This window comes from Maylandia zebra, linkage group LG11 (genome assembly GCF_041146795.1).
Source record: "Maylandia zebra isolate NMK-2024a linkage group LG11, Mzebra_GT3a, whole genome shotgun sequence".
In the NCBI taxonomy this organism is placed as follows: domain Eukaryota; kingdom Metazoa; phylum Chordata; class Actinopteri; order Cichliformes; family Cichlidae; genus Maylandia; species Maylandia zebra.
Window position 1 is genome coordinate 20,058,594 of NC_135177.1, and position 11,623 is coordinate 20,070,216.

At 42.1% G+C, this 11,623-nt stretch overlaps 1 protein-coding gene across 1 annotated transcript; it reads left to right on the forward strand.

Moving 5' to 3' along the window:
* Nucleotides 1-1,172: 1,172 nt before the first annotated feature.
* Nucleotides 1,173-11,119, forward strand: nradd (neurotrophin receptor associated death domain). The gene is made up of 6 exons (XM_004541432.4): nucleotides 1,173-1,621; nucleotides 5,466-5,598; nucleotides 5,703-6,056; nucleotides 6,902-7,106; nucleotides 7,235-7,377; nucleotides 9,597-11,119. Exons 1-6 carry the CDS (start codon nucleotides 1,583-1,585, stop codon nucleotides 9,905-9,907), a joined length of 1,185 nt encoding a protein of 394 aa, XP_004541489.1. The 5' UTR covers nucleotides 1,173-1,582; the 3' UTR covers nucleotides 9,908-11,119.
* The last annotated feature ends 504 nt before the right edge of the window (nucleotides 11,120-11,623 follow it).

Here is an 11,623-nt window from a genome sequence, read left to right on the forward strand (position 1 = left end):
TCTACTTGATTTTGCAGGGCAATAGTAGCTCTACGTTGTGGTGGTTTACACATTCACCTAACAAACTAAAGTTCCTTGGTTGAAGGAGACGCAGATCCCGAAGTTTGAGTCAGGCAGGGCATCCGGCGTAATTTCTTTTTTTTTTTAACTTAAACAAACATGCAGCCGAAAGTAGATTTAATAGGGTGAAAAAAGAAAAGAAAAGACGTGTTTAAAATATAGACTCAAAACTAAAAAAGAATTCCTCAGGCAGATTGAGGTTTTTGCAGTGCGGAGACTTTGTCAGTTGTTATGAATGAACGCAAAGGAGATCCCTGCTTGTCTCAAATATTTTTTTGGCATTTTATCAGAGGAGGAACATCCTCAGTCTCCTCTTATCTCTCGGCAGGCTTTGAAGTGCAAGTAGTATTGTGTCTGAGAGATCTTTCCATTTGTTTGCCTCTGAAGTCTCCGGGCCCCCTGCGATGCGCTCTCTAGAATTTACAAGGTGTGTAATTTAGCCTGGATTGGTTTTCTAATCTTTTGAATTACTTGAGATCAAACATGTACTTCTTCTTAAGGGCGCTTGTTTGATTCGCATGCCCTCTTTTGTTTCTGATAACAACTGATCACAGCTCTTTGCGAGCATCCCTGTCGGGCCTAACGCAGTAAAACGTGATCGGTAAAGTCCTGCTTTTACGCATTTTTCACTAGGATTACTCAGCTTCAGATTAAAAAAAAAGTATCCAACAATGCAACACATTTCATATCTGCATGTAAAGTCTTATTTTGTTGGCTAACTGACAAAAAGAGCAGACAGATAAATACAGGAGAGGCAATAATTACAATAAAATTTTGGAAAAAATTAATAAATATCAGTACAAACTATCTGAACAGTCTAGTCTATAAACTAATACCTTTATCCCATTTATTAACAAGACTGTTTATGTATTAATGTCCCATTATTGTGTTTAATACTGGAAACTTTGGGGTTGCTCTTTTTAAGCTAGTGCACTGAGCCTGTAGACACGTAACATTAGATACATAACATTGACACACCGTCGATAACAATGACGGTTACCTTTACTTTTCTCCCTTCCTGTATCGTCTGTACTTGTTACCGAGCTCCGGGATGCAGCCAATCACGAAGCCGCACTGAAAGCCGAATAGATGGGAGGAGAAAAGGCTCCTGAGAACTCGCAGCAGATTCATCTGTTGCAAAGCTGCAGGAGTGTGGCAGTTGGTGCGTCCTGTGAGCTGAGACAGAAGAAACTTTGTTTTAAGGTAACATTGAGGAATGCACTGACACAGACGCATCGGGCTGCAGCGCTACGCGGAGAAGACCGAAGGATTATACACATTTTAAAACTGCTTCCTCACGCGTAAAAACCCTCATCTGGTTACTGGACTATGACCGAATTCTCCTTTCTGTGGAACCAGCGCGTTTTAGGACAAGTTGGTGTATTTAACTAGACTCGGGGAACTTGAGGTTTTGGCATTTTTCATGCCATTGTTGGAGGCTGCAGAGTGAAAACACTGTTCTGTGGACGATTTTGAGACGCCCCTGTGTGTCGAAGCCAAAGAGGATTTTGGAGCTGAAGACATGAAACCGTTTGTCGTATGCGCATTTCTGCTGTTAAAAGTAAGCTACAGTTTATTGCACGCTTTACCACCACATGAGCTAAAGTCAGATTTTCACTTTGACGTGTTTTATAAGGCGTTTCTTACTTATTCCACACTCGTGGCTTTACATCAGGGGTCTGTTTAAACTTGAGTAAACTTAATCCAGCTCAGTTTGCACCATTGCTCCCAAAGGAAATCTGTTTCACAACACAGAACCGTACTTCGTCAGGGCTGTCACACGACACATGTTGGTGAATATAAGCGTCAGAGGTGATAATAGAGTAAAATTAGTGCGTCTTTGAAAGGCTCTCTTGACAAAACTGGAATCGAACCGTGGTAAACATATTTCTCAGATGCACATGCTAAGACGAAGCCTACTGAAGACCTCCTTGGCACTATTTCTTCCTCTTCTTGTGTGCGTGTTTTTTTATTTATTTATTTATTTATTGCAATCTCATTGTTTTCCCACGAAACTTCGCATTTTAAGCCCATCACACCGGCTACAATGAACCAAACACATAAAACAGGAACAAAACCCAGGAGCACACCATTTATCAAGATTAAGCAGCCACATTAAAATAAATGGTGTATGATTTAAAGACAGATTATAGTTTCGGTGGTGTTTGATAGCATGCCATTAAGCCAGGATCAGGGTGCAAAGAAAACCTCTACCTCACAGTTGCAGACAATAATTTGACACTCATCTACCTGAAAAAGCCCATGGGGCTTGTAGTCCTGTCTAGACATGCTTTTTAAGAGTCAGAGCACTTTTGTTAGATCAAAGTGGTTAGATAAGGCTTTAGTTCTAAAAAAGATAGGTATCTCTTTATAATTATAATATCAGTAGGATTAATTTGTGGAATTTAAGATGCTTTTCATTTGGGAAAAACACAAAAGGAATCTTTTGTTTCCAAAAATAATTGTTTCATTAGTCACTATATGATTCAGTGTGGAAGTTGGGTGTTTTTCTACTACCTTAACTCTTTCTACAACACATTTTCCATTTAGTTTACTGTACGCGTTGATACATTTGTTGCTAGTGGCAGTTCCTGGTGAAAATGTGGCCTAGTCTATTACTACTGCTGGGGTCTGGATATCCGGAGCAAGGCAATTATCATCATTTTCTCCCAGTTTGTGGTGTTTGTGTGTGTGTGCATGCAAGGGGGTAGTTTAGTGTGTTCCCACCCTAATTTGAATTTCCACAGAGTAGGCAGACTTCAGGATCATTTAGTACTTTTAATTACCTCATTTACTTTGGTGAGAGTTGAAAACCGTTAGATGAATAGTTGGTGTATCTGCGCGCGCTGTCTCGTTTGATTTAGGATCACGGTTGTGGTGGAACCCTGTGTCCTTTAATTTGTCCCTCATGCTGCCTGCATACTGCACCAATAGCAGGAATGGGCACAGATGTGCTGCTCAGACAGGTTTCCCCTCTCAGCCTGGGCTGACTCTGCTGAAAGACCTCTCACTGTTGTTGCCACAGCCGGATTGTGAAATATCATGGGTCAGCATCTTCACAGGCGAAGAGCAATCTTTTCATGTTTATTTTCACACAGATTAGATTAACAGTGGAAACTCACATCCGCAGGCTTTAAAAGGGAGCTCACTTCAGAAAATGTTTCAGGCAGAGAGGCGGCTGAAATGAATTGTGTATGTGTGTTTGTGTGTGAGATCTCCGATGACTGAGTGACTCCAGCAGCCGTGGAGTTGAGAGCCCCATTGAAAGCTGTGCTCCTCGGTGGTCCGTCTGTTCTCACTGGGGAATCCCTTTAGATTGCAGCTTCTTACCTTGATGGAAAAAGCAACTGCAGCTTGGTTCCCCTCAGACTTTATATCCCCCCAGTACAACAGATAAGACCCAGAGGACTCTGAGGGAAATTAAACTTTGCTTGAAAAGTGAACATAATGACAAGGTATGACGTTGTAGCCACACAAGCTATAGCAAGATGATTAACAAGAGCCAATAATTAAACGGAATCAAGTTATATACATGTTTAGAAAGCAAAGCGTGTCGATTTATGTGGCACGAAACTAAAAATAACAGTTTTTGCCTTCTGAGTTTACAAGCAACAAATAATTTAGAAGATGTTTTTTCTGTTATTATGTCTACTTTCTAGACTTAAACAGGAAACTCATCATTGTCCTGTAAAAGTATAATTTACTCCTCTTAGTACTTAAAGTTCAATTTACCCTTAAGGAGTACTATTTAATTTACATTGAGTAGATATTTATTCCTGTAAGGAGTAGATGTCAGTTCCCGCTGGTTTCCAGTGTGGCATGAATGAAATCTTTCATTGTATACTGGAGACCAATGGGTTAAGCGCCAAGCATTTGCTGGCGCCTGCTCTCCGTACAGTTGGCCCCCCAGCCAAGTTTAACGAGTTACACCAACCAGACCCACACCAGACGTTATAAAATGCTACAAATTCAAGCTCGAGGTCAACCCCCCCCCCCCCCACACACACACACACACACACACCAAAAAAATGCCAAAAAACAAAACAGAGCCACTGTCACTAAATATTTACCAAAGGATAGATTAAGAGGCCAAAAGGTTATTAAGCACTTCATCAGTCACATGGAGAGGGCAAACCAGGGTTACCAGGATACCTCTGTGCTACAAGTTATTGTGGTTATGACGCCAACTCAGATATCCTGATTCCTCCCTGCTGGATCCTACCACCCCAGTCTCCTAAATGCCTCTGTTCTGGGTTGTGTGGCTGGTGTTCAGATATCATCAGGCTCCTCTGTAAGCTGTGCGGTCAAACCGGCTGTTGTTTTTGGTACGAGTCGAGCACAGTTTCAAAGCCGATTCGCCTGTATCATCAGCACGGAACATTTTGGGTTTCGCGACTGGAGTCGCACCACTGTGTGTGTGTGTGTGTGTGTGTGTGTGTGTGTGTGTGTGTGTGTGTGCGTGTGTGTGTGTGCGTGAGTGTGTGGTTTTTATCTGGGGGGCTTTTGTTGGAGGCTACAGGTTCACACATGTCTCCTGAGTGTCTTGGCAGACTTCAGAAACAAAGAGAGACATCATTGAGGTTGTTTAGCTGTTACTTTTTTCCTTTGCAGGAGGTTAGTTGTTAGACATCTGTTTGCTCTTGTCAGGCCCCAGGCGGAGTAGGTCAATCTCCCTTAAATATGTGTGCATGTTTAAGATGCCGTTGCATAGGGCCTGGAGAAGGGCGTGTTAGTGAAATACTGACCTTCACAGACACACCTGCGGGGCTTTGTGACTTCAAAGCGCTCCTCTTACCCAAACGGACACTCTCATGCTGAGCAGCCTTGGTTAACTGACACTCTTGCCTGGGGCCATCTCCTTTATTCCCAGTCACCGCCACAACCAGTATAGTTAATTCACACAGAGAGCGCTCATTCACACAGAATTTAGAATGAGTGGAGAGGCAGAAACTCAGATTTTTTTCTTTTTTCTTTTACTTCTTTCACGCTCCTTTTCTGGTTGTTTTACTTCCCCCTTTATGTTTCATTCTTTTCAATGACCTAAAGCCATGTGATTAAATCCAGCAACTCCTGTCAGGCACCCTCGCTCCCTGCACAAGCTGTTAGGAATGTCTGATCTATTCGTCATGTCATAACTCAAGCTGGGACCTCCATTACCCACTTGCAGATAAGGATTAAGAGCACTTATGGGTGAAAACCAAGGCAGATCGAAAGATAAAAACAAGGCGGGTTTGGGGTGTGTGGGGGGGGGGGGGGCGCATTTACAGTTTATCTTCTTTGCTGCTTCTTTAATCGTGCAGTCCTAAAATTTTATATCCAAAAATGGCCCAAACGTATGATTTGTTGCCTTAAAAAAAACCCAGTAGGGGTATCTTATTTTTCTTACTGTGTCACTTTTGCTGTAGGTTACTCTTGGAAATGCCTGTGCCAGCGGTAAGTTCACTGAATCAGGGGAGTGTTGCAGTCTGTGCCCTCCTGGGTTTGAAGTGAAGGTAGAATGTGGGAAAAAGGACACCACATGTGCACCGTGCCCAGAGGGTAAGCACTTATAATCTAATGTTACTACTCTGATTCAGCGTGTTTCAAGTGCCTCATCATTTTCTTCACCCAGTTTGACGCAGAGTTTGTAATCTTTCCCATAGGCAGATTTTCCTCATCTGAAGACCTTGGCTCTTGCCTTCCATGTGCTAGGTGTCCACACAGTATTCCCACTTTCTCTCCATGCTCTGCCACTCAAAACACACAGTGTGAATGTGACAAAGGCTACTTCTTTTTGAGCTCGTACAGCTCGTGCGCACCTTGCTCCAAATGCAATCGTGGTGAGGGGGTTGTACAGCAGTGTGGCTCTATGGGAGACACTGTGTGCGCCACCTGCGGCCCTGGAACCTTCTCGGAGGCGGTTCGTCCCACAGGTCCCTGTCAGCCTTGCGCTCGGTGCTCTGAAAATGAGGTGGAGATCCGGTCCTGCCTGCCCCAATCTGACACACTCTGCATGGGTGAGCTTTATCAAAGATTTAGACTCGGTAAATAAAATGCATAAAGGGACAGGGAAAGAAAAACTCCCTTTTAACAAGAATAAACCAAGAACCATGAATATTCATGGGGGAGGCTTTTATCAGCTGTAAAAGTTATTAAAATAAATTATATTAAAAATAAATTACCCAGTGGGTTGATTGGGGTCTTGATTTTATAACTGGCTGATAATTGGAAAATACAGAATAATGAGAGCTTTATCCTTTAAAGATCTGATGCAGGCAATAGTGCATAAAAAAGATGAAAGAGAGAGCTGAAGGGAAGGGGGAGACAAGCAGCGGAAGAGTCTCTGAAAAAATGAGGACATGTGGTCAACATCTGCATCTACGCTTCACTTTGTAACACTGTGAATTGGGAAACATGAGTTGTGAAAAAGAGCCCACTTAAGTGCTGTAGTCCAATTGATATGAGCTTGACAGGTCTTTAGGTTAACTGTCTCAAAAACCTGAAGGTCAAGCGAGGCTGCTGACCCTGACAGCAAGTCTGCTCGCTCCCAAATGGCTACACCCGCTCTCCAGGAGTTAGGTCATCTGTGCACACCGTGGGTCCATAAGTCATGACTTTTTGACCCCTCGTGGGTCAGCACAGTACGATATACTGTTTGATCCCAAAATAGGCAGACGGCAGGAGGGAGAATCAGGCTGGAAACGGGGGCAATGAAAGGTCTGAAAACCTCAGGGGAGTGGGATAGCTGAGGCTATCATTACATCTGGTCCTAATTTATGGTGTGCAAATGTGTTCTGATGTGCAAAATGTGCACATGCAATGCTCCTCACTGTGGCGCATGTCCATCTCCTAATCTTCACAGAGAAGAAGCTGCACATTCTCTCTCGCCCCGGTCAAACCGATGCTCCTCGGTGGCCCGGCGTAACGGAGGACGGGAAGACCAGTCCTGCTCCTGGAACGACTGATTTAACCACACAGGAAGAGAGCGGCAACAGCAACATTCTTGTATATGTGTCTGTTCTGGCTGCTGTGGTGCTGGGTTTGCTTATTTATGTGGCTTATAAATGGTAGGTTTTCACTGAAGAAGGGTCCTTATTTTGAAATGTGCATAAGAATCTGTACATATTCCCCCAGTGATTAAAAATAGGACCTAATGGGTAATTAACTATCATTGTTTTTACTGTGGTCTTCACAGCTGGAGGTCATGCAAACAGAAGAAGGCGCTCTCTAAGGCCCGTGCAGCAGAGTTGGGAACATCTCCAGAAGGAGAGAAGCTTCAGAGCGACAGTGGTGTATTTCTGGATTCTTACAGCCTACAGGACAACCAGCCCAGCAAAGGTATGATAGCCACAGACGCTATGAAACTAAATTAAACTGATTTCAAATCATTCAAGCTTTCTAAAAATGTTGCTAAAACATCTAGCAGCTCCCCGAGAACAGTGGATACAAAAAAAAACCAACCTTTCCACCCATCGTGGGTTTTTGTGATGTCAATATAAATAATTTCAGAGCTTTTTCCATCTTTAATATGACAAATAACCTCTGCAATTCAAATGAGAAGCAAACTGCTTAATGTGTAGTGTGTTTGTATAAGAGTGCACACCCTCATATAACTGAGGATTAACCAAAATCAACCGATTTTGTTAAACTAATCTGGTCACGGCAAAAAGGGCCACTGAGAGTTTACAAATTGTCAAATTGCTGAAAGGTATCAGTCAGGAGAAGGGTACAACAGAATCCCCAAGGTATTAAATATACCATTGAGCACAATGGAGACAGTCATCACCGAGTGGAAATAATATGGCACAACAGTGACTTTATCAAGAACTGGACACCCCTCAAAAAATGATGAAGAGATAACAAGAAAACTGGTCGGGGAGGCTGCCAAGAGGCCTGTAGAGACATTAAAGGAGCTGCAGGAAGTTCTGGCAAGATCTGGTTGTGTACTGCATGTGACAACAATCTTCATATTCTTCATATGTCTGTGCTATGTGGTAGGGTGGCAACACAGAAGCCTTTTTTTGCAGAGAAAAATACCCAAGCCTTGCTAGTTTTCCAGAACAAAATACATCCGGTCTTCCTAAAAGCATGTGGGAAAATGACAAGACTTGGAATTACAGCAAAAAAGTCCAAAGTTATGCACATCACCAAAAGAGCACAATAGCTACGCTGAAGCATGGCAGCAGCAGCATCATGCTTCAGCTGGAATGTCATCTTTCATCACAACAATGACCCGTAGCATACATCCAGATCAACAAAAGAATTACTTCAGCAGGGGAAGATTAAAATTTTGTGCCCGACATCTATAAACACACCAGGAAATCTGTGGGCGGACGTGAAGACAGCTGTGCACAGGAGACAACGCGAGGGAGGGTGAAGACGTGTCACGCTGATAGAGTTCTACCTAAAAAGACTAGATGGTGTTTTAAAATAAGAAGTCACTGAAGCAAAGTATTAGGTTAAGGGTGTGCATATTTATGCAACCAGGTTGACAGTTTTAAAGTTTTTAAGTAACAATAACAATGCTTGACTTTAATGATGAGAAGAAGGCCAAAGGGTAATGTTTATTGTTGTTTCTCCCACGCTTTTGGAATTTTAGTTCATTCCTCGTGACCAAACACTTTCAGCTCACGCTGCTTTCTTTAAAAGCCTGAAAAGTATTTTCAGTGCCTCTAAATGAGAAGTGAGGACATTTCAGGAACCAGTCCTAACTTGGAAATACGCCGAGGAATGATTTCTTGCTGGAAAGTCGAGCGATTACAGTTTATCCACTCAGCGCATTGTGTTATTCTTTTAAATGACGTGGTGCCTCAGACAATCCAAGACATCAGTCATATGTTATTATCTCAGCTGTTGTTTTTAAACATCTGATTCTTCTCGGCGAAACCTTTCTTCCATGCCCAGGGACGTTTGCTGCTTTACCGATGAGTTTTTAAAGTTATGCATGATGCCGCCTGCCGTGTCTCTTGGAAGTTGACGTGCCGTGAAAATCCCTTTTAAATCACGTGTGTTTGGTCTAACCTCCTCTGTTTTTGAGACAACTCCATGAGCTTTGCCGCGTTTATTGGTTAGCTTGGAAACTTCCACAGGAGGAATTTCATTTTCAAGTTCATCCATTATTACTATTTTATTATAATAAAATGCAACTGTATTTTGCAGGGGTTAATTTAAGAAAAGCGATTTGATTGAATATATATGAAAGCAAGTTCAAAAAGTTATATTATAACCATAGCTCCGTTTTATATAAGCTTGTCTGCAGACTGATGTCTTGCAGACAAGCCATGTATTGCATTGTGGCTTTCAGAAACTAACACTAAAACTAAACAAAGTCTCTTTGTTTGGATGAAATCTCTGTATCACCTTTAAGTTTTCAGTGTTTTCCACAACAACTGTAAACTTCCTAATTTTGCAATAATTAACTTGGTATTTCTAAAAGGACACAATTATTCTAGCGCCCATGTTTGTGGTATTTTTTATAGCTTTTGATAATATACTGTAAGCACTGCTACTGCTTTTCGGACAGATGTGGTAACTTTGGTTGGATTTTGTTTTCACAGGTAACATGAGAGACAAGCAGGACAGCCGTCTTTACACGAACCTACCTCCACAAAGACAGGAAGAGGTGGAGCGCCTCCTGCAAGAAGGAAGCGGCCGAGGCTGGAGGCACCTTGGCGCGGCGCTGGGTTATGAGCCTGAACAGCTGGATCTGTTCGAGCGGGGAGAGGCCCCGGCCCACACACTCCTCTCTAACTGGGCCCAGAAAGAAGGCTCCACTCTGGGACTGCTGTGCTCTGCAGTGGCCCGCATCGAGAGGCCCGACATAGTAACAGCTCTTAACTGTCCCGTGCAGGGGGTGTCTGTGGTCTGACAACTTCTCGACCCTACGTGTGAAATTCAGAGACTCAGGTGAAAAACTCTGACATGATGAGAGGTACTCTGATATCACCACCTCTGCCACTGATGGGTTTTTTAATCTCTTTTTTTTTTTTTTTTTTTTTACCTTCTGAACCTTTACTCCAGTTTATGTCACCACTTGATTGTACATTGCTCTAACTGCATGACTGATTCTCCTGTTAATGTGTCCTATCAACACATAAGCAGGACGCTAACGGTATAAACTGTTGTATATCTCATCACTGCAACTGATGCTACCAGTGAGAGAACAACCTGATCATCTGGGATGACGTGGAAAGATCTCCTCTCACACAACAATAAGAGCATTTACAGTGTTGTTTATACGCGCACACTACTATGTCTTGTAAATATTTAGTTAGTGGCAGGAAGCGAAATAACATGTTTACATGTTGCATGAGTTTTATTATTCAGAGACATCATAAATTAGATCCATCCCTATGTAAAAAAACTCCAAATATATATTCACATATATGTATCCCGCCCCACGTTGTTGTACAAATGCACACAGGTTACGTCATCATGTTTTTAGTATGGCTAGCCTTTTTGTTATGACTCACAACTGAAGCAACCACTATGGTACAGCTGATTTTGGCATGTTTTTTGCCTGTCCAGTATAATGTGGCTTTTCCTAAAGGGGATCATTTGTGCGGGTTTAATGGGCATGTGGTCTGATTTCTTCAGGAGAACACCAAGGTCATATCTCTGTAATTGTCCCCATTATTGCTTGTAGTTTATATTTTTTATAAGAACACTTTTATCTTGTATGTAGATAGGAACTGCTCACTAGGTTGTTTGTTAAAAGTTATTGCCTATTCTGTTGGGTTTTTTTTTTTAATCTTTTTTTTTTTTTTCTGCTGCAGCCACAAAGTAGCTGTGGTCATTTACACTGAGGAAATATCAAGCACCGTCAGATTCTGCTAAACAACTTTCTTAGCGCTTTCTGTCATCATTCAAGTCATCATTTAATTGTAAACGCTTTAAATGTTAAGGGGTTGGTAAAGTCCTGGATTAAAGTGGAAATTTGTGAAGATGCAGATGGAATTTTCCATTTTAAAATGTAGAAAAAGTTCTCAACATTAATCCTTGTGTTCAGCTTGACACCTTGTTTTTGTATTTATTTTAACACCACTTCAAGTCAGAAAGTAAATAAAACCTATGAGATATCTGTGGTGGCCTAGTTGTCATTTAACAAATACCCTTACAGCCACTTTGTTAGGTATAACTGTTTAGTAAGTAAGTTTAGTGAAAAAGTATCTAATCAGCCAATTTCAGAAAATGCTGATTTGCTGGGATTTTAATCACAGAGTTCACAGAGACTGGTCTAAAAGGAGAAAATATCTAGTGAGCGACAGTTTTCTGGGCGAAAACGCCTCGTTTGATGTCAGAGGTCAGAGGAGAATGGCCAGACTGCTTTCAGCTGACAGGAAGGCAACAGTAACAAGATAACCGCTCATTACAACCAAGGTATGCAGAAGAGCATCTCTGAATCCACAACATGTTGAACCTTGCTAGAGCTGCAGAAGGCTTCTCCAGTCAGCTAAGAACAGGAAACTGAGCTCTGAAGGTAAAATGAGGTCCATTCCAGTACTCACTACCTGTAACTAATGAATTGGCAAGCAAGTCTAACTTTGATGTTTAACTTCTTTTGCTTTTTGTGGAATTACTAATC

What these genes read in the sequence shown, in the direction of transcription:
- nradd (XM_004541432.4), top strand. Translation starts at nt 1,583, where the DNA reads ATGAAACCGTTTGTCGTATGCGCATTTCTGCTGTTAAAA. An exon ending in GCGCATTTCTGCTGTTAAAA is followed by an intron (nt 1,622 to 5,465) that starts GTAAGCTACAGT and finishes CTTTTGCTGTAG; the next exon opens with GTTACTCTTGGAAATGCCTG. An exon ending in ATCTGACACACTCTGCATGG is followed by an intron (nt 6,057 to 6,901) that starts GTGAGCTTTATC and finishes TAATCTTCACAG; the next exon opens with AGAAGAAGCTGCACATTCTC.